Source organism: Gossypium hirsutum, chromosome A11 (genome assembly GCF_007990345.1).
Source record: "Gossypium hirsutum isolate 1008001.06 chromosome A11, Gossypium_hirsutum_v2.1, whole genome shotgun sequence".
Taxonomy (NCBI): domain Eukaryota; kingdom Viridiplantae; phylum Streptophyta; class Magnoliopsida; order Malvales; family Malvaceae; genus Gossypium; species Gossypium hirsutum.
In genome coordinates this window covers 5,324,621-5,347,957 of record NC_053434.1, presented here as the reverse complement: position 1 = coordinate 5,347,957, position 23,337 = coordinate 5,324,621, and the positions used below count along the sequence as shown (strand labels likewise).

Genomic DNA, 23,337 nt, shown 5'->3' with positions numbered 1-23,337 from the left:
AACTTTCATAGTATAATATAATAATTAAGTCCCTATCTTGGACTCTCGAAGTTCAAACACGTATTAAAAGTATAACGGGACTTGTTCGAGTATTCCAAATTTTTTTTTTATAAAAAAAATTTCGGCAGCATTTCTGCTTATTTTTACCTAAACCTCCTACAAATTCAAACCACAATCACCAACACCAATGTTTCACATTCATATAACTAATATTTATATCATTGACATAATTTTAACTTAATAACTATCATAGCATCATTCAAAGTTGATTATAAACTTCATTCATTTAACAACTTAATGTTCATGTATCAAAATATCATGTACTTTCCTTACCATTTCATTTAACCATCTAAATCTTATAATTCATCCTTCACTACTCAAAGTAATATACATATTCAAGTGATTAAACAACACTTATGTACATGCCACCTTTACCCAAAAGAAAAATATACATCACCAAGTTTGTGTTGGAGTCGGGATTATTCTGGATGTTGAGCCGGGACACTTGACTTCTACTAACCTGTGCGCGGAAACAACCGTACGCTGAGTATAGATATACTCAGTGGTATTACTATAAATCAAGACTATTTAATATTAATAAATTACAAACACCAACCATAAATTTTATAATTATTTAAACTACTTTTATATATAATTATTTTACTTCATAAATCTTAAATTCATAATTCATTTTTCTCATACTAACTCAATTCATAATTTAGTTCATACATTCAATTCATAATTTAGTTCATACATTCTTTCTCGTACTTTTCAATAGTGCTAAAATAAATAATCTCATTTTCAAAATTTCATTTCAATTATTTACCTTATTAACAAAGCTCGGACTATAACAGATACGCGGATTTCCACCCAAACACACCAGAATGTCCAACCCAAACACACCCAGAATATTTTAAATCCTCCATAACACACCAGTAAGGCATTAAGTGCCTCTTCGGATAAATCGAAGTATATAATAACAGAAACATCTTCTCGGCCGAACTACAATCTCCGCATCACATCACAAATCCAATGGCATGCCATTTGTATCAAATCTAGTCCGACAAGTTAATAGGGTATTATTTTACTTTTTCTAATTTTAATTTCATTTACACAAAAATTTTCAATACCCATTCAATTCAAATATCTATTATCTTAATTCATATACAAATTAATTTTCACACAAGTGTATACCATCAACACCATACAATTGTCACCATTTATTTATTTTTCAATCAATATACTTTTCAAATAATCACATACTTACCTCAAGTCTTACTTACCATACATAACAATTAAAATTTCAGCAATCAATAATAATTAAAATTTGAATTATAGTAATACACACTGTAATTCTCCCGTTTTAGTCCTCGATGACTTTCTCATTTCCTTTCGATGCTGACGTTTCAGGTTCTTTGTTGGCAAATTAACTCCAAGCTTCAAATCCTTAGTTTTCTCTTTTATTTTTATTTCCCTTTTTCTTTCTCTTTTTCTCCCCTGCTTCCCGTTTTCAATTCTGTTTCTATTCCCTTTTGTTTCTTTATTTCTCTTTTATATTTATTTGTTTTACTTATTTAATTAGCATATATTATAATATATTTATTTTAAATATCTATTTTAACATCATTTACATATTTTACAATTGTACACATATTTAATTCTACATTTGTACCATAATTTTATTACATTTGTCATTATTTAATTTGTTTCTCAAACAAAAATCTCATAATTTAATAATTTAATAATTTAATTAACAAATATCTTTTTACTTAAATTATAAGTAATTAAGTATTTAAATTACAAATGTACCAATATAATTTTTACACATGTATATTTTTATTACCATACAATTATCTACAATTTAATTTATTTAATAATAATAATCTAATATTAAACCATAATGTTAATTAATAATTATAATAATTTAATATAAAACCATAATAATAATCATTATAATATATAAAACCTAAAAAAAATCTTTGATTTTATTTCACTAATATGCAGCCTCATTTGTAGTCAATGGGTTATTGTCATTTTAATCCTTTTTATTTTCTATTGCTTTATAATTAAACTTTTACCCTTTATTCAATTTAATCCTTTTTATTTCTTACTCTAAATTAAGCTAAATTCACCTAATTAGATCTTAATTAGACACACCACTAGGCTCATAAATATTTTTAATAATTATTTTCGAACTTATTTCACTAAGACGGAGGCCCTATAAGTCACTTTTCCGGTGCCCGTGAATTTCAGGTTATTACATTTCTCCCCCCTTAATAAATTTCGTCCTCGAAATTTACCTGAGAAGAGATGAGGATATTGTACTCTCATAGTTTCCTCTGGTTCCCAAGTCGCTTCTTCAACATTATGATTTCTCCATAGGACTTTCACTAAAGGAACCTTTTTATTTCTTAATTCTTTCACTTCCCGTGCTAAAATTTGAACCGGCTCTTCTTCATATGATAGATCAGGTCGAACTTCAATATCTTCTGTAGAAATTATATGAGAAGGATCTGATCTATATTTCCGTAGCATCGAAACATGAAAAACATCATGAATCCTTTGTAATTCAGAAGGTAAAGCCAATCTATATGCAACTGGTCCAATTATTTCCACTATTTCATATGGCCCAATAAAACGTGGGGTCAATTTACCTTTCCGACCAAATATCAAAACTTTTTTTCCAACTGAATACTCAATGTCTCGACGTTTCAAGTCGGCATAAGACTTTTGTCTGTCAAAAGCTACCTTTAATCTATCTTTGATCTTTTTAACTGTTTCTTCTGTTTCTTGAATTAATTCCGACCCAATTACTTTTCTTTTATTCAATTCTGTCCAACATACCGGTGATCTACACCTTTGACCATACAGTGCTTTATACGGGGCCATTTGTATACTAGATTGAAAACTATTATTGTAGAAAAATTCAGCTAATTGTAAATAACGTTCCCAACCTGATTCAAAATTAATAATATAAGCCCGGAGCATATCTTCTAATATCTGAATTACTCGTTCGGACTGTCCGTCGGTTTGCGGATGAAAGGTTGTACTGAAACTAAGTCTAGTACCCAACAATTCATGTAACTATCTCCAAAATCTCGATGTGAACCGAGGATCTCGATCTGAAATTATTGATATCGGAATGCCATGTAATCTAACAATTTCTCGAATATACACGTCTGCAAGCTTCTGCAACGACCAATCAGTCCTGACTGCTATAAAATGTGCTGACTTGGTAAGTCTATCAACTATCACCCAAATAGCATTCTTTTTGCTTGCTGACAACGGTAATCCCGTAATAAAATCCATCGTGATGCGATCCCATTTCCATTCAGGAATATTAATAGGCTGAAGCAATCCAGTAGGAACCTGATGTTCTGCCTTTATTCGTTGGCAAGTCAAACATTTACTTACAAATTCTACTGTGTCTCTTTTCATCCCTGGCCACCAGTACAATTCTCTTAAATCTCGATACATTTTCGTGCCTCCGGGGTTCATAGCAAATGAACTATCATGAGCTTCCCGTAGAATCAACTCTTTAAGTGCAGAAGTATTTGGAATACAAATCTGATTTCGAAACCTCAAGCATCCACAATCATCAATACTAAAATTTTCTGCTGTGCCATTCTATATAATCTCTCTTTTCTTCAATAATTTATGATCTTTCAACTGAGCTGATCTAATCTGATCAAACATTACCGATTTTACTCTCAATTCGGCCAAAAGACTCCCATCATCAGTGATACTAAGCCGTGCAAACATTGCTCTTAATTCAATTACAGCTTTTCTGCTTAATGCATCAGCTATAACATTAGCTCTTCCCGGATGATAGTCTATAACACAATCATAATCTTTCAGAAGCTCTATCCAACGCCTTTGTCTCAAATTCAATTCCTTCTGAGAAAGAAGATACTTCAAACTCTTATGATAAGTATAGATGTAGCATCTTTCATCATAAAGATAATGTCTCCAAATCTTCAATGCAAAAATCACGGCTGCTAACTCAAGATCATGAGTAGGATAATTCCTTTCATGTGGTTTCAATTGACGAGATGCATAGGCTATTACCTTCCCATCCTGCATCAATACACAACCCAAACCACTCAAAGAAGCATCACTATACACTACAAAATCTTTACCCGATTCTGGCAATGTCAAAACTGGTGCCTCGGTTAACATTCGTTTTAATGTTTCAAAACTTTTCTAACACTGATCATCCCAAATAAAAGGAACATTCTTCTGCAGTAGTTTAGTCATTGGTAGTGCTATCTTCGAGAATCCATTTACAAATCTCCTGTAATACCCAGCTAAACCGAGAAAACTGCGTACCTCTGATACATTCTTTGGTGCCTTCCACTGAACAATTGCTTCGATCTTTTTCAAATCACCTCGAATTCCATCTGCAGATACTACATGTCCCAGAAATACCACTTCTGATAACCAGAACCCGCATTTACTGAGCTTTCTATATAGCTGTTTCTCTCATAAAATTTGTAGAACTACTCGAAGATGCTGATCATGTTCTGCCTCTGTCTTCGAATATACCAATATATCATCAATGAAAGCCACCACAAATTGATCTAAGTACGGCTGGAAAATGCAGTTCATTAGATCCATGAAAGCAGCTGGGGTATTAGTCAATCCAAATGGCATTACCAAAAATTCATAATGGCTATAACGAGTACGGAAGGCATTTTTAGACACATCACTTTCCTTCACCTTCAGCTGATAATACCCGGATCTCAAATCAATTTTTGAAAATACTGAAGCTCCCTTAAGCTGATCAAACAAATCATCTATACGAGGCAACGGACACCGGTTCTTGATTGTCACTTTATTCAACTGTCGATAATCAATGCATAACCGCATAGAACCATCTTTTTTTTAACAAACAACACTAGAGCTCCCCAGGGTGAAATGCTTGGTCTAATAAATCCACGATCTAGTAAATCTTGTAATTGCACCTTCAACTTTTTCAATTCAGTGGGCGACATTCGATACGGAGGTATAGAAATTGGTGTTGTACCTGGATACACCTCAATAGCAAATTCAACCTATCTGTCAGGTGGTAAGCCCGATAATTCTTGTGGGAATACATTTGGAAACTTACATACAGTCCTAATCTAACTGCACTGACTCCCAACTGAATCAGAATTAATAATATATGCCCAGTATGCTAGACAACCCTGCTGCAGTAATTTATTAGCCTTCATCGCTAAAATAATGTGTGTCGAACCACTGGTACGGATGCCATTCACTTCAATTCTATTCCCATTTTCTGTCTGAATACTAAACCTCTTTTTATTGCAATCCAAAACTACCCCATGTTCATATAGCCAGTCCATACCCAAAATGATATCAAAATTACCAAAAGGCATGATCAACAAGTCCACAGGAAACATTTTATCATGTATGATTAACGGGCACCTCCGACATACTCTATCTACTAACACCGTTTGTCCCAAAGGGCTAGACACTTCTATAGAAACTTTAGACATTTCAGATTCTAAGTTCCCCGATCCGACTAGTTTTGAATTTATATATGAGTGTGACGAACCCGGATCAATTAAAGCATAAATAGGCTCAGAATACAATAGAAATATACCTGTAACAACATCATGTGCATCGCCTTCCTCACGGGTCTGGACTACGTACGCTCTGGCCGGCGCTTTGGCCTCTGACTGTTGTGTAACTATATCGCTGTTTCTTCTGACACCTCCACCTTTAGACACAGAACCTGAACCACCCCTACTAAATCCTCTGCCACGAACAATAGGTACTGATCTTTGAGATGTTGTAGGTGTGGCACTTTCACCTTTCAGACAATCTCGAATGAAATGATCTGTGGCCCTACATCGAAAACATCGTCGAGTTATCCTCCAACATTCACCTAAATGTTTCTTTCTGCAATGCTCACAGTCTGGAATTTCTATACTTCGGGATGGACCTCTCACACTACTAGTAGATACTGTCATCTGCTTACCTCTGCTTCTACCACCTCTATCTGAACTAAAACTGGATCTCCAGTCACTTCTTGATTCTCTGAATCTCTTCGGTAATGGATTAGAACTAGTAGTTCCCATACGTTTCCCAGCTGATTTACCAATTTCTAATTTTTTATCCAGACCCAGTACTTGTTCTATCATTTTTGCTCGCTCAACCAGATCAACAAGTTCAGTAATTCTGAGACTTACCAATTGAATCTTGATTTCGTCTCGCAGTCCCCGTAGAAATCGTTTACAACTATCAGCCTCGGTTGGAACATATTCTAAAGCATACCTGCTCAATCTAGAGAACTCTCGCTCATAATCCAGTACTGACATATTCCCCTGTTTCAACACAAAAAACTCTTGCTTTTTTCTCTTCGATGTACAATTCCCCAATATACTTCTTCTGAAATTCTTTTTGAAACAAGTCCCAAGTTACCTGATCATCCGGTAAATGTCTAACCACAGATTCCCACCAGAGATACGCTTCTCCTTGTAACAGTGATATAGCACATATCAGACTCTCTCGGGGGGTGCAGTCTAATTGTTGCAAAAATCTTTTTGTTGTTTCTATCCAATTTTCATCAACGGATGGATCAGCTCCTTTTAATCCCTGAAATTTCGTGGCACCATATTTTCGTAGCTCTTTAACCGGGGCCTGTCTGATAGTAGGTACAGATGTAGTAGCAGGTATAGCTCTCACTATATGCTGTAATGCATCAGCTATATCTCTTAACACTTGTGAGGTATTTCTTTTTCTCCTTACGTTAGGAGATTGATTATTTACCGGATTCACACCAGGTGTAACAGATTCAGTTTCTTCTAATTCTCGACTTCCAGTATACATTTCCTGTTCAACATTATCCATTCTTTCATCTGTCATTTTATCTATAAAACAAAATCAAATAAATACATTAGCATCCAAAAATCCCGACTCAATTTCGACTCGACAGTGGCATGTACTTCTAAACTCACTTCCGAGCCCAATTTAGCCAGAGAATCGGCTAAACCTGATAGCTTTGATACCAATAACTGTAACACCCCCTAACCTCAAACTGTCGCCAGAATGAAGTTATGAAGCATTACCGGACATATCAGACAACGTACGAATAATTTACAATTAATATAACTTTCATAGTATAATATAATAATTAAGTCCCTATCTTGGACTTTCGAAGTTCAAACACGTATTAAAAGTATAACGGGACTTGTTCGAGTATTCCAAATTTTTTTTATAAAAAAAATTTCGGCAGTATTTCTGCTTATTTTTACCTAAACCTCCTACAAATTCAAACCAAAATCACCAACACCAATGTTTCACATTCATATAACTAATATTTATATCATTAACATAATTTTAACTTAATAACTATCATAGCGTCATTCAAAGTTGATTATAAACTTCATTCATTTAACAACTTAATGTTCATGTATCAAAATATCATGTACTTTCCTTACCATTTCATTTAACCATCTAAATCTTATAATCCATCCTTCACTACTCAAAGTAATATACATATTCAAGTGATTAAACAACACATATGTACATGCCACCTTTACCCAAAAGAAAAATATACATCACCAAGTTTGTGTTGGAGTCGGGATTGTTCTGGATGCTGAGCTGAGACACTTGACTTCTACTAACCTGCGCACGGAAACAACCGTACGCTGAGTATGGATATACTCAGTGGTATTACTATAAATCAAGACTATTTAGCATTAATAAATTACAAACATCAACCATAAATTTTATAATTATTTAAACTACTTTTATATATAATTATTTTACTTCATAAATCTTAAATTCATAATTCATTTTTCTCATTCTAACTCAATTCATAATTTAGTTCATACATTCAATTCATAATTTAGTTCATACATTCTTTCTCGTACTTTTCAATAGTGCTAAAACAAATAATCTCATTTTCAAAATTTCATTTCAATTATTTACCCTATTAACAAAGCTCGGACTATGACAGATACGCGGATTTCCACCCAAACACACCAGAATGTCCAACCCAAACACACCCAGAATATTTTAAATCCTTCATAACACACCAGTAAGGCATTAAGTGCCTCTTCGGATAAATCGAAGTATATAATAACAGAAACATCTTCTCGGCCGAACTACAATCTCCGCATCACATCACAAATCCAATGGCATGCCATTTGTATCAAATCTAGTCCGACAAGTTAATAGGGTATTATTTTACTTTTTCTAATTTTAATTTTATTTACACAAAAAATTTCAATACCCATTCAATTCAAATATCTATTATCTTAATTCATATACAAATTAATTTTCACACAAGTGTATACCATCAACACCATACAATTGTCACCATTGATTTATTTTTCAATCAATACACTTTTCAAATAATCACATACTTACCTTAAGTCTTACTTACCATACATAACAATTAAAATTTCAGCAATCAATAATAATTAAAATTTGAATTATAGTAATACACACTGTAATTCTCCCGTTTTAGTCCTCGATGACTTTCTCATTTCCTTTCGATGCTGACGTTTCAGGTTCTTTGTTGGCAAATTAACTCCAAGCTTCAAATCCTTAGTTTTCTCTTTTATTTTTATTTCCCTTTTTCTTTCTCTTTTTCTCCCCTGCTTCCCGTTTTCAATTCTGTTTCTATTTCCTTTTGTTTCTTTATTTCTCTTTTATATTTATTTGTTTTACTTATTTAATTAGCATATATTATAATATATTTATTTTAAATATCTATTTTAACATCATTTACATATTTTACAATTGTACACATATTTAATTCTACATTTGTACCAATAATTTTATTACATTTGTCATTATTTAATTTATTTCTCAAACAAAAATCTCATAATTTAATAATTTAATAATTTAATTAACAAATATCTTTTTACTTAAATTATAAGTAATTAAGTATTTAAATTACAAATGTACCAATATAATTTTTACACATGTATATTTTTATCACCATACAATTATCTACAATTTAATTTATTTAATAATAATCTAATATAAAACCATAATGTTAATTAATAATTATAATAATTTAATATAAAACCATAATAATAATCATTATAATATATAAAACCTAAAAAAAATCTTTGATTTTATTTCACCAATATGCCGCCTCATTTGTAGTCAATGGCTTAATTGCCATTTTAATCCTTTTTATTTTCTATTGCTTTATAATTAGACTTTTACCCTTTATTCAATTTAATCATTTTTATTTCTTACTCTAAATTAAGCTAATTCACCTAATTAGATCCTAATTAGACACACCACTAGGCTCATAAATATTTTTAATAATTATTTTCGAACTTATTTCACTAAGACGGAGGCCCTATAACTCACTTTTTCGGTGCCCGTGAATTTCGGGTTATTACACGAGAATTATATTGAAATATGATTCTAAGTTATTTGACTTGTTTCGTATTTGAATTGTTATATGATGAGGTTAAATGTTAACTAACTTTTTTTATATTTGATTTGTCATGTTAGACAAACTTTACCGAGCTAAGTAACATGTAGTGTTTAATTGAGGTAAGTTACTTAGTTTAATGCCTATGGACTTACTAAGTATTCAATATGTTTATCCCATTGTTTCCATTTCCTTGTAGATCGACAACTTGTGGAACATGTCTAATGGGTTGTCGAGGAGCTCCTACTATCCTATTATTGATTCGATACTATCATTAAAGCTCGCTTTTGTGGCATATACATAGGTGTTATGTAATAGTAAAGTTGAATCGATTGTTGGTTAACCTAGTATGTATGGGATTATGAAACTTAATGTTCATGTGCATAGATGTATGAATTGGAAACTTGCATGATATTGTGTATGACATTTAATTGGCACAATTAAACTTGATTTGGTACAATTAAACTTGGTTTGGATTGTTTACAAGCATGAAATGTAAAGTTAATGTTTAATCGGGATGAATTGGTATGAAATGGTGCCAATTTGAGGCAATATTGGTTTAGAAATGGATAGATTAATGTATTGGTATGTAATTTGATTGGTATGGTGTAGGAAATTAAGGTGCAATTATGCACCAAATGGGTTAATGGTATAGTTGTCTTGAAATATGTACCAAATGGCCTGATTTTTGCCAAAAATAAAGTTCTCATCCCAATGACTACATTTTCTCGTTGCAATGTCAGCCGGACAGTAGGTGACATTATGATGTCGAGTGACTTGACGTCATGATGTGACAAACTATTTGGTGACATCATGATGCGGAGTAGGTGATATTGTAATGTCAGCCTTAAATTTTCAAAACTTTATAATTTAGTCTTATTTCACTCTTGGGTCAATAAAAGAGAGCTTTCGTAAACTCGATTAAGACTCGTATTTAATTGTGTATCATAATGTATAGGTGTTTATGGTATGATTGAATATTTAAATTATTTATTATAAAATATTTATATAAGAATTTAAAAGTGTTGCGAAAAGGTATTTATTTGATATCGGGTTAACTCTAAAGCATTCGTATGCTTGTATAATACCTAAAAAAGAATGTCCATGTTATTCTATGTTGTATTATTGATCAATTGCATGATTGTTGAAGCGAAAGTATGTTTTTGCTGTGAAATTGTCAGTAGTTGCTCTGGCAATAAATGTAGCACTCTGTTGCTCGGAACCGGCGATCAGGTCGAGTAAGAGATATTACACTTTGGACCATAGGCACCTACTAATATAAGTTGTGCTCACACATCATAATCATTTTCATATGATGCAACTTAATATTAGTTAAACTTTAGGTAATCAATGAACTAATATTTTCCGATTCATGCAAAAATTGTCAATGACAAACATACGAAGATATAATAAATTAATTATGAAATTTTATTTAATCAATTAGTTCAAAATTACAACTAAAATGACGAAACCACTACACTAAGGGCACAAAGAACTAACATAGTATTAGGAATATCTTTGAGCTCCACTGCAAAATTGTCACTTTCTTGATGTTCAAATACTATCGTTTCAACATTTTCATCACCATTGAGATCAATTCAATAATACTTGCATCCTATTCTATTAAATCTTAAAAATCTATACTTCAAATTGAATATTCATCTCGAATTTTATAAGGAAAAAAAACACTCATTTCCATGTTCTCCAATGAAACATCAAAATTCAAAATATCAAGCTTTCGATTGAAGATAACAATCAAAATAATATATCTATTCAAATGGATTTAGACTATGAATGGATTCAATATACCCTCGATTATCAAATATTATTTTTTTACCATTACAAACGATGCTAATAGTTTAAACAATTCTTAATAATAAAAAATCCAATAAATTTAACAACTCATACAATATTCGAGAAGGATCTCATCATCCAATGATGTAATCATAACATCGTCATTTTATTACCATCAACTAATTGGACAATAGATTTTACCGTAACTTTTATAAATAACAAAAAAAAAAGTTCAATATTTATAAGTGTCAATGTACTACTAAATAAATATTTCGAAAATTTAGTTTCCTCATTATTTCAATGAAAACCCAATTTTTGTTTATAAAAGTTAAATTTAAAGTAATTTGATGGAAAAGCTTTACTTTTTAAAGTAATTTAACCTCAAGCTGTTCATGAACTGGTTTTAGGTTGGGTTTAGATAAATATCCTTTATTTATTTTTTCTTTCCTTTTTATTGACATTCATTCAAATAATTTTTTTACTTAAGCTTGGCTCCAATAGAATTAAAAAATTTCAAATCCAACTTATCCATATTTAATTTATTAAATATATAAAAAAACATCTGCAATATAAAATGCTTAGGTCCAACTTTAACTTGCAGTTCTGTGAGAAAATTTTGCTAGCAGACTTATATGATGCAATTTCAAAATCTGGGTTTCTTTAAAATGAAGTTGACGGTTCTTTAATAATTTTACATTCTATCTCAGCTTTATATAGGTACTTCTTAAGAGAGACATACATTTTTGGAGCTACAAAGTTAAACTTTTCGTAAACTTGAGCTGTAATTAGAAAAAAAAAAAGTAAAAAGGAGTGTCAAGTATTATCGATCTTTTTGTATTAAAAGTCGGATTATATTTTATTATTTATAATAAAAATGATAATTTAATCATTATATGATAAGAAAAAATATAATTTAATCATTATATTAAAATTTTCGTCTATCTTGTTGTTAAGGTGATGATTTGACATTTTAATTTTTTTTATGCGATTGAAGTGGAATTAAAAAAGAGTATGATTAAATAAAAATATAATGGAGTGTCCTATATTAAGAGTTGAGTTGCATTTTGTCCTATTCACTAAAAAAATAGACAAATTAATCTTTATATATTAAATCAAAAAGTAAAATAATCATTCTGTTAAACATTCTGTGACGATGTTGATAAAGTAACCATCCAATGAAAACAGAGTCAAACTGATACGGGGTTGCGCGCGGACCAAGATCGAGTTGCCAAGTCACGAGAAACTCCTACGAAAACCCTAAACAATTAGATCTGAAACGAAACAGAAAATTAAAAGATTAGATTTTTGAATTTTCAGATCTGAAATAAAATCCCCAAATCAGCAAAGAATCAAATTGAGAATAGAAATAAGTGTTAGGGTTCTTGAAACCCTCAAGGAGATTGTGATTCTGCCCAATTGAACACCAAGATAGTTTTCCCCCAAATTTCGACAATCTAATTTCACCCAAAAAGAGTATAGAAAAACCCTAGAAATTGGGGATTTTTGGGCTGATTCCTTAAGATAGAAAAAGGCTGAAAACACAATAAGAACAGAAAATAGATTAGATAATGATTCAGCACAAGTAGAAATAAAGAAAGAATTGACAGTAAGAAATTAAAAGATAAGTCCTAAGAAGCCTTGAAATCTCGAAAGATCTCACAACTCCCTTCAAACGGCTCTAATCTCCCCTCCAAAGAATATCAATGGCAAGAAGAAGGTTGAAGATGGCTCCCACAATCACAAGATTGTTAAAACAACTTCTAAAGAAAACTCAAGAGAGAAATCTTGGAGAAAACTCAAAGAAAATTCTGCTCTCAACAAATCTGAAATTTTAATAATAATGATAAGTGTTTAACAAGGTGGACAGCCATGCCTTTAAATAGGCCTTATAACTAGTCCTAATCTAATTAGAAAACTAAAATAAAAAAAACTCCTAATTATTTTAATATGGAAATTCGGTCAAAGGTCATTTTATCTGGGACTCTTGGACTGAATATTGACATAAAAATTTAAACTAAGTAAATAAATAAATAAAAATAAAAATAAAACTTTACAACTTGGGCCACTTTGACAATTTGGCCTGATTTTCAACTAAGTATGGATGGATTTCTTGATTGGGCTGGGAATTTGCTTATTGGGCCTCGCCTTCAAGAATTTGGGCTTTTGTGACTCGTATCATTCCCCCCTTCCTCAAAAAGATTCGTCCTCGAATCTGAAAAATCAAATGAACTCGACTTTCCTCTATCGAACGGGACTAATGGCAATTGAGTCCACTGAAAAGAATAGCCATGAGATAGTAAATAGCAACGGAAACAAGCTTGTAGTCCAATCATAAGCATAACAGAACAGGTATAACGCATGTGAATGGATAGATTCAGATTACCATGCAAACAATCTAATTTACTCACCACTGCCTCGTCAAATATTTGAAACAAAGATGGACATGTTTTAAGGCATTCAGTCGTCTCACATTGTTCCCACAAACCATGAATAAATTGCGAGTAATAAATCAAATGGTAAACATAATCGTCACAAGTAGGTATTTGAAAAGATTCACATGGTTCACAGAGTTGCATAATCATACCATGCATTAATCGACGGTCTATAGATTCACTCACACATGCATTATCAAAAACAAGAATCTTTTTATCAACCATCAAAACAGATAGATCATCAATAAATAAAATAGGACAGTCAAGCACGTTTCGATCTAAGTGTTCATCAACACGATCTTTATCACTATCCGAGGAGTACAAAAGTGTTTCAAAGGTTTCAAGCATCTTGCCTCGATAAGCAGAAGAATAAGGGTCGATTTTACCTTTTTCATTTAAAACAAACCTTCGCTCATCGGGGGCATAGTGTAGTCGAATCTCCGTTGTTGAGTTAACCTTTGTCAAATGGAACTCAAACTTCATGTACAACCACATAAACTGTTTAAGGCACGAATATAAATTGAAAACAAATTTGGAAAATTTCGTTACCTTATTCTCCAAAACAGATTTGGACAAATTCGAGGATTTTACACAAGGTAAATCAAGAGAATAACAAACCACGCTTCTTTTCGTAATGACTTTATCAACCACAATCGAAGAGTAACAATTAATCGGATCAAAATGAGGGGATCTTTTAAGAACTAAGTCACCAAAAGTTTTATTAATAATTTTCAAATCTGCACTGGACTCGGTTTCTAAAATTTCCTTACCTCGCTTACCTTCGGGATCATGTAGTGTGATTTCATCTTTGCCTAAGTTGATCGTATGAAAGCGTCTTTCATTTGAGAGGTATTGAAGTTGAAAGTTATCTTTCGATCTTTCAGGAACCTGAAAAGTAGCAACACAAGAAAAATTCATATCTTGGTTAGTGGAAACATTCCTCACTAGCCTTTCCTCGTCTTTTTCTTTTGTTTCTTTTTCTAACTCATTTTCTCTTCTTTCTTCAACTTCTTTTTCAATTTTCTTTTCTGTTTCACATTCCTTTTCACTCTCAATCTCTTTTTGCTCTTTTTCATTCTCTTTTTCTTTTTCCTCACTTGTTTTAACAGAATTTTTCAGTTTGATTTGGTCCTCATGGACTTGTTCCAGAGTGAGCGGCACTAAGGTGAGTTTCTTTCCTTGATGCTTGAAAGAATACCTATTGGTACGACCATCGTGAGTGACTTTTCGATCCAGTTGCCACGGTTCTCCTAGCAACAAATGGCAGGCTTGAATAGGCATTACGTCGCACACAACTTCGTCTTGATACTTACCGATAGAAAATGCGATGCGCACTTGTTGAGTGACCCTAAATTGGCCTTCGTTGCTAAGCCCTTGTAGTTGATAAGGTTGTGGATGCTTGGTAGTGGTTAAGCAAAGTTTTTCCACCATCGTCGTGCTGGCTATGTTCGAGCAACTTTCACCATCAATAATAACTCTACAAAGCTTACCTTGTACATGGCAGCGAGTATGAAAGAGATGTTCTCGTTGCTGCTCGCTCTTTGGTTTTGCCAAAGATGATTGTCCACGATCATGAAAATCATCATCCATTCTAGTGACACGTCGAGGGCCGCGCCTCTGGGGTTGGTTATCCCTATCTTCTTTGATTGGATTTCGATATTGAGGTTCTTGATTCAATTGCACCTCATTGATGGTAGCAGTCAAAGCTCGAAGAGCAGCAGCCTGTTCATCCAACTGTTGTTGGAATTTTTTAAATATGTCACTATTATTATCACCTGTAGACATTTTTTTTAAAACCTGCAAAATACTCAACACTCAAAAATAAAAGTTATCAAACCTCACCGTTAATCACTCAAAAAGAAAAAATCAAATTCTCAATGAGGTCGAATTCAATCTTGTGAGTTCTTTATCAGAGTTTATATCAACCAATTAGAGAGTGTGAACCAAACTACCAAAGAATCCTAATTTGCACTAGGATGCCAAAAACTGACGAGACACCAATTGATTCGTGTTGCACCTAGGAAGAAGTTGTGCACACGTTTAAATCCTACTAACACAAGAAACAAGAAGGTGTTAGATAATGTAAAGGAAGAATAAAGGTAAACAAATGAAAACCTACAGCTAAGAATCAATAAAAATTGCTGAAAACAGAAAACCCGAAAAACTGCGGAGTAACTTGACAACTTCGTTCGAGGTGTTCCCGATCTCCAAAAATCACAAAATTAAATCTGGAATGTCTTCAAATATTGAATTTTTGATCTGAAAAATTTGGGCACCAAATTCAACCCGCTGAATATTTTTTTAATTTTTTATTGGATTTCGTCTTTTTTCAATTTTTTGACTTTTTCGACTAATTTTTTTGCGGGAAATATTTTTGTATATTCAATAACAGTGCCAAAAATATGTATGTAAAATTTCAGATCAATCAGAAAACATTTACCCACTCAAATGAATTTTTTTCAAAAATTTTTCTGGGTAAAACTGCTGTTTGTAATTTAAAAAATAGAGATCAGTTTAGAAATCAACCAAGAACACCCAAAACGCCCAAAATCTGATACCAAATGATACGGGGTTGCGCGCGGACCAAGATCGAGTTGCCAAGTCACGAGAAACTCCTACGAAAACCCTAAACAATTAGATCTGAAACGAAACAGAAAATTAAAAGATTAGATTTTTGAATTTTCAGATCTGAAATAAAATCCCCAAATCAGCAAAGAATCAAATTGAGAATAGAAATAAGTGTTAGGGTTCTTGAAACCCTCAAGGAGATTGTGATTCTGCCCAATTGAACACCAAGATAGTTTTCCCCCAAATTTCGACAATCTAATTTCACCCAAAAAGAGTATAGAAAAACCCTAGAAATTGGGGATTTTTGGGCTGATTCCTTAAGATAGAAAAAGGCTGAAAACACAATAAGAACAGAAAATAGATTAGATAATGATTCAGCACAAGTAGAAATAAAGAAAGAATTGACAGTAAGAAATTAAAAGATAAGTCCTAAGAAGCCTTGAAATCTCGAAAGATCTCACAACTCCCTTCAAACGGCTCTAATCTCCCCTCCAAAGAATATCAATAGCAAGAAGAAGGTTGAAGATGGCTCCCACAATCACAAGATTGTTAAAACAACTTCTAAAGAAAACTCAAGAGAGAAATCTTGGAGAAAACTCAAAGAAAATTCTGCTCTCAACAAATCTGAAATTTTAATAATAATGATAAGTGTTTAACAAGGTGGACAGCCATGCCTTTAAATAGGACTTATAACTAGTCCTAATCTAATTAGAAAACTAAAATAAAAAAAACTCCTAATTATTTTAATATGGAAATTCGGTCAAAGGTCATTTTATCTGGGACTCTTGGACTGAATATTGACATAAAAATTTAAACTAAGTAAATAAATAAATAAAAATAAAAATAAAACTTTACAACTTGGGCCACTTTGACAATTTGGCCTGATTTTCAACTAAGTATGGATGGATTTCTTGATTGGGCTGGGAATTTGCTTATTGGGCCTCGCCTTCAAGAATTTGGGCTTTTGTGACTCGTATCACAAACTTAACACAAATAGGAATATGAATATAGGCACCACAATGGCGTGAGTATGAGGAATTTTAAGAGATTACTGGGGCAGATTTGTACAGGGATGCAATAGGAGTGCTCGTATATGCATAATGATACAAGCGAAGCTTTGAGGTACTTTCAATGGTTTAACTTTTGGCTTGGAATTGTTGGCAGAGGTGTTCAAATTAATCGATCTAATTAGGTTAGAAGTTGGTTAAAGATTTTTTTGAAATTTTGATTAATAATTAATTTGATTTGAGATAGGATAGTTAACTAAATTAATCAAATTTAATAAATAAGATTATATATTATAGTATTATATTTTTTTGGAATTTAGTTTTTTTTAATAAAACAGAGCTAACCGATATTTATTAACAATCTTATTAAAAAAGAAACAATAAAATTCATAATAATTAAACAAATTTTAATACGAGAAAAAAAGAAAAAGAAAAAGAAAAAGAGAAATCGACATATCTCGTAAATATGAAGCGCATTCTAGCGCGTGAATGGAACGTTCCTGCTTCAAGTTTCTCTGTTTAATCGATCCGTATCAAACAACATGAAATACAAGTTAAAATCAGTCCCTCCGAAAATCAAATCTGGATCCCTACTTTAGCTAATTTCTTTTGTTTTATCTTTCTAATCATCCTATAAACCCCACTAAAAACAACGATTTATATATATATTTTAGAAAAATATAGTTTTAAACCCAAGTTTAATCAACTGAGATTTGGAAGCTCTAAACTGAAATTTAAAGAGAAATCCACTTATTGTCTCTCGATTTAAATATACCCATTCAAAGAAGGTCTATTTTGTTAGATCCAATTTGATTCAGAATGATGAGTTTCGTGATCCTGGATTCGGGTGTAGATCTTGGGTGGATTTTGGTCTGAGATGGATGTTAGTTCGAAATATTGGGTACCCATTTCAAGAAATTGTTCCTCTCCTTTGAATTTGTGCCTTCTTTTATGGGATTTTATTAGTGTTGCCATCGTCTGTAGAGTTGAGTTAGGCTAGGTTTTTTCTTTTTCGGTTGTGACAAAAAAAAAACAGAAAAAAATGTTTCGGAGGGAACGTGAAAGGGAATTCAAAGAGTTTAATGGAGGACCTCCTTGTGGGCAAGTCAGAGTTCTTGTTGTTGGTGATTCAGGTATCGAATTTTACTTCTTTTTATTAATCAGTGAATTTTTGTGTTCATATACTGTGTTTACCTTTGCAAAATTTTCTGCTTGTTGCTTTATGTTTCTCTATACAGAGTAGCTGTTTAGGGTGTCTGCTGAGTTTGTATGCTATAAAATTATTATAATTGAATTAACAAATGCTTTTGTTTGCACATCAAGATCTCTACCCATACATTATCCCACCCTCAATATTTGACCTAAGATTACACATTGAGTGGCCTTATTTGATTTTCTTCAGTAGTTTGTTGATGGCTGTTTTATTGCTTTCTGTACTAGGAGAGCAAACCTTTAAAATGATTCACTGCTTTCATGTTCCTATGCTATTTCCTTTGGATGTTATATTAATTTGTTTTTGACTGCCCGAGAGTCTCCGACACCTTGTTGTGCCATTATTGAGAAGTATGCAGACTCTTGATCTAATGTTCTAATTTGTTTACTATTCATGCTTAAATATATAATATGTTTTTCTTTTCAATGTTCTATTAGATGCCGATTTTTTGCTTGAAACCTTAGTCTTTTTTGTCAGGTGTGGGGAAAACTTCTCTTGTTCATCTGATTGTCAAAGGTTTTTCCACTGCTTGTCCTCCTCAAACTATTGGGTGTACAGTTGGTGTGAAGGTAAGATTTAGTACTCCTTTATTGCCTCAAATAAAGTTATTGTTTGAGTTCATTTACCAATTAGTCACTACAATCTCTACACAGCATACCAAATATGGTAGTCCTGGTAGCTCATCAAGTAGCTTGAAAGGGGATGCTGAGAGAGATTTCTTCATTGAACTTTGGGACGTGTCAGGACACGAGCGATACAAAGATTGCCGATCTCTTTTCTATTCTCAAATTAATGGTGAGTTCTTAAGTCTCTTTTCTTGAGCAAATACCTTAAGTTCATGATAATTGTTGGTACGGGAATTTTCTAAACCTTAGTTTGTAAGTTTTGTAATGCTTCAGCTTCCCATTATAGCCTTTTGTAATTACTGCAAACTCTGTGACCTGTAATTTTTTCTCACGGTTCCACCATTAATTTTTTGTGCAGGTGTTATTTTTGTACACGATCTTTCCCAAAGGAGAACAAAAACAAGCTTGCAGCAGTGGGCATCTGAGATTGCAACAACTGGGACATTTTCGGCTCCTCTAAGCTCTGGAGGCCCCGGGGGACTTCCTGTCCCATATATTGTTATTGGTAACAAAGCTGATATTGCTGCTAAAGAGGGTACAAGAGGTAGCAGTGGGAATCTGGTTGATGTAGCTCGTCAGTGGGTTGAGAAGCAGGGTTTGCTTCCATCTAGTGAGGAACTCCCATTGACCGAGAGTTTTCCTGGTAGTGGCAGCCTTATTGCAGTAAGCATTTTAACTTTCGCATTGACTTGCTTATATGCCGGTTAGAGTAATAATTTCATATTTTATTCTCTTTTATATATTTGCAGATATTTGTGTGGGAAACTTGGTGCTTCGTTGAATTGATCTATTTTAATGTAGAGTTGTACTTGCAATAAGATTAGAATTAGAACTCTGTTGACAACATATTGGTTTTAAATTTAAAATACGGGAAATGGTACACTTCAGTTCAATAAGATTAGAACCCTGTGGACAACATTTTGGTTTGAAGTATGGGAAATGATACATTAAATTACCTTTTGTGCTTTTTTGTTAATTTTCTTTTTCTTTTTGTTTTTTTTTGTATAAGAAACACAAATAAAATTTTGTTCTCGAGCCCAAATTCTTTTCATGGAAATTCTCTTTTACGGAAGATATTTTACTTCACGAAGTTGTTTTTTGCAAGCTGAAAAGATATAAAATGGCACCTTTGCTGGTTAACCTTTAAATCAATCACAATTCACTGTCTAAAACACTAGTGAAACATTGGGGTTGGTAGAGGTCTGATATTCTTGACTAGCCTGTCAAACCTGATTTAACGATGTTAGTTTTGGCTTTCGGTAAACGAAGATGTCTAACACTTTACTCAATTTCTACAGGCTGCCAAAGAAGCAAGATATGACAAGGAAGGTTTAATGAAATTTTTTCGTATGGTATTATCGTCCTCTTTTCTTATTTGTGTTGCGTTCTAGCTCTTATTTTCTTGGGGGTTTACTGTTGTTAAACTTCTACGGTACTTGTTTCAGTTGATCAAGAGACGGTATTTTTCAGATGATTTATCGACCCCGAATACATGGTCCATATCTCCTGCTCTGAGGACTTCTCAATGTCTGGATGAATATTCTGATGATGGTCATCAGTTGTACAGGCGTACAAGGTAAGTCTGGCTGTCACCATCATTCTTCTCTCCGTCCTTCCCCTAGTTTGCAGATGAAAATTCTGTTGTTCGCTCCGGTTGTTTGCAGTTTGAGCGGTGACCCTTACACGTACAACATGCTTCCTCCCTTACCTGCACAACGCAACCTTACTCCACCTCCCACTCTTTACCCTCAACAGCCGGTTTCAGTGACTGAGAATTACAGCATCCCACGATTCTCCTTTACCGGTTCCCAAGAAATCAACAGCAGCACCAGATCGAAGCGTGCGGATATTAATGTCTGATGTAATATCGTGTCCGGTGTTTGCTACAAGACAATCACTATTGCTGGGAGGTTAAAATATTGTGTGTTGGCCATATTATGCTTTCCTCCATAATTTTTTTTACCTTTATGCTTGTATAACTGGCATGCCGATTCTTTTATATCCCCAGGCCTCCCCCAAAAGATCATTTTTTGTTTCACACGCCCTCCGTTTTTTGGGGTTTTTTTTTTTATAACAGTTTTACTGGTTGTATAATTATTAATTGTTTACCCCAAAGCCAAAATATAGGTGATGCATTTCAATCAAACCTTTTTTTTTCTTTATTTTCCGCCTTGTTTCATTTTGGGTTGGAGATAAATAGTTAAATATGTAAAATTCCGAACTTTAGTTCAATTAATTTAAATTTTTAAAAAATGATCATAATAATAGATACTCATAATAAGTTCATAATTGAGCAGAGAAAGGAACGCCTGCATAATCTTCAATCCTTCTCGCTTAATCATCTGTACGAATTTTAATCATTGTGTTAGTACTATAACATTATATATATACTATGACACTAAAAAATAGCTTAAAGATGGGCAAAAGAAAAATAAAACTTGGTTAAAAAATCTGGAATTAGATAAAATAAAAAACTTCAAATTTTTCCTTAAAAATTAATTAAAGCATACATGTATAACTTTTTAAAATATTGCACTGTTAAAAAAGTATTCTTTGCATTTTTTTTCACAATTTGTACTCCTTTTGTAAAAAAATTAAAATTAAGCTTACATTGTGATATGTATAATCTATTAATTATTATCAATTTGTCACTGTTAAATTGTTCAAATTTTTTCACTTAATAGTTAACTTAATAAGAATCCGCATTTTTTAACTTAAATACTCTAAAATTTTAAAATTTTAAAATATTATTAATTTCTAAGAAAAAATTAAAACAATTCACTCGTTTGTTTGAACATTTGAGTAATAACAGTAACAGCAATAATGATAAATGAATGAATAAATAAATAAATAAATATTAAGAAAACACTAAAAACAAGCATTTCCGAAGTGGAAAGCGAAAGCATAGCTCCAAAGGTCAGCCCCAAATCTAAAACCCTAACATTAAAAAAAAGTTTTACTTTCCCCTCTTTTTTACTTTCTTTTTATAGAAATTAAACCTGTAGAACTAACAGCGTCATTTTGTGTATGTTATTTGTGATCTGATCTGTAACTCGGAATAAGTATTCCTCTTTTCTGTTTTTCTTCCTCATTCAATTTCCGAATTTTAACTTAAAAATGATCAAATTTCATCAATTTTTGAAATATATATTAACTGATCTGTCACCAGATTTTCTGGTGTTTTATCTATTAAACCGATTTCTTCATGGTTTAGGGTTTAGGCTTACATCAAACTGCTGGCCGTAAGTAATTGTGATTTATTTATCTTTAAATGTCCTTTTTTGTAGGTTGTTTCTTGCTAGTTGTTATGTTGCTTTGATTTTTTCTTATTGAAATATTTGTGATATAATCTCAAATTTTCTTCAAAATAAATTGAAGAATTTTTTTAAAAAAATCTAACATATAATACTTGTACAAGAAGTCGAGCAACATAAATTTCTCGTTATAATTCATAGATTTGATTGCTTTGGCCACTTGAATGTTTAATTATGCGTTAACAGTGAAGTTGAATTTAGCTAAATTTAGTATATCTGCTAGATGTGGAGTTAAGGAGTGAATAAAGGTTGTTCATGTATTTAGTTTTCCTATTTTTTTAGAGTGCAGAAAACTAAGTAGGGAAACAGAAATCCGGCTTGCGTAATTTGGGATGGCGGATGTGTGGTGGACCCTTCTCGGGGCTGCTATCCCGGCAGTTATCGCAGGGCAAGTTTTTAGATTGAGGAAAAAGCATGCCGAAGAACAGAGAATTAAGAGTGCCAGGGGAAGGGAGAAGAGCTCGGATGACATTTTCATTTGCGAGAGAGTCTGCACGTCAAAGAGAATGTTGAAAAAGGTCGGGGCATTTTCAAAGGATCCGATCCCTGGCACTTGTGTAACTGTTTGCGGTGTGTCCGAGCTCGATGCTTGCTCCGATGCTTGCGCTCGTACCGTTTGTGTCAACCAACATCAGGTACCTAACTGGAATGATATTTGCCTTAGAAGGTGTCAAAGTGAATGCCTTAGGTTATCTGCATCTCATTCTCCTTAGTGTAGTTTCGATTACCTTATGTTTAGGACACTACATTCTACTTTTCTCTCATAATCTATGTCGCTTCGATTTTATCTGGTGCTCGTGTTTAACACATATCCGAATATCGGGTTTTGCCTCGTCCTGCATAATGTTGTCAATGACCCTTAAATGCTTATTTGCAATTGGAAATGAAAATTATGCTCAGATCATTGATAGGGGTGAGCAAAACATCGATTACCAAACAAACAGGTCGAACAGATCGAAATTGATCAATTTGGTTGG

The 23,337-nt window shown here is 32.7% G+C and overlaps 2 protein-coding genes across 4 annotated transcripts; both read left to right on the top strand.

The window, feature by feature from the left end:
- The first annotated feature begins 17,672 nt into the window (after window positions 1-17,672).
- On the top strand, window positions 17,673-21,192 carry LOC107899577 (small GTPase LIP1). Its single transcript, XM_016825334.2, has 7 exons — window positions 17,673-18,340; window positions 18,898-18,989; window positions 19,074-19,215; window positions 19,405-19,709; window positions 20,345-20,398; window positions 20,492-20,622; window positions 20,711-21,192. The coding sequence occupies exons 1-7, from the start codon at window positions 18,250-18,252 to the stop codon at window positions 20,904-20,906; spliced, it is 1,011 nt and encodes a 336-aa protein (XP_016680823.2). The 5' UTR covers window positions 17,673-18,249; the 3' UTR covers window positions 20,907-21,192.
- Window positions 21,193-21,842: 650 nt separating this feature from the next.
- Window positions 21,843-23,264, top strand: LOC107899585 (uncharacterized protein At5g64816). 3 transcript variants are annotated; one of them, XM_016825344.2, is made up of 2 exons: window positions 21,843-21,962; window positions 22,643-23,264. In XM_016825344.2, the coding sequence occupies exon 2, from the start codon at window positions 22,693-22,695 to the stop codon at window positions 23,071-23,073; it is 381 nt and encodes a 126-aa protein (XP_016680833.1). In that variant the 5' UTR covers window positions 21,843-21,962; window positions 22,643-22,692; the 3' UTR covers window positions 23,074-23,264. The 3 variants fall into 3 exon arrangements, with proteins under 3 accessions (XP_016680833.1, XP_016680850.1, XP_016680841.1); XM_016825361.2 differs by lacking the exon at window positions 21,843-21,962 and adding an exon at window positions 21,986-22,108; XM_016825352.2 differs by lacking the exon at window positions 21,843-21,962 and adding an exon at window positions 22,115-22,288.
- Window positions 23,265-23,337: the final 73 nt, after the last annotated feature.

Coding starts and splice junctions, on each gene's coding strand:
- LOC107899577 (XM_016825334.2), top strand. CDS start 18,250: ATGTTTCGGAGGGAACGTGAAAGGGAATTCAAAGAGTTTAATGGAGGA. Junction 18,990..19,073: donor GGTGTACAGTTGGTGTGAAG/GTAAGATTTAGT, acceptor ATCTCTACACAG/CATACCAAATATGGTAGTCC. Junction 20,623..20,710: donor CAGTTGTACAGGCGTACAAG/GTAAGTCTGGCT, acceptor GGTTGTTTGCAG/TTTGAGCGGTGACCCTTACA.
- LOC107899585 (XM_016825344.2), top strand. CDS start 22,693: ATGGCGGATGTGTGGTGGACCCTTCTCGGGGCTGCTATCCCGGCAGTT.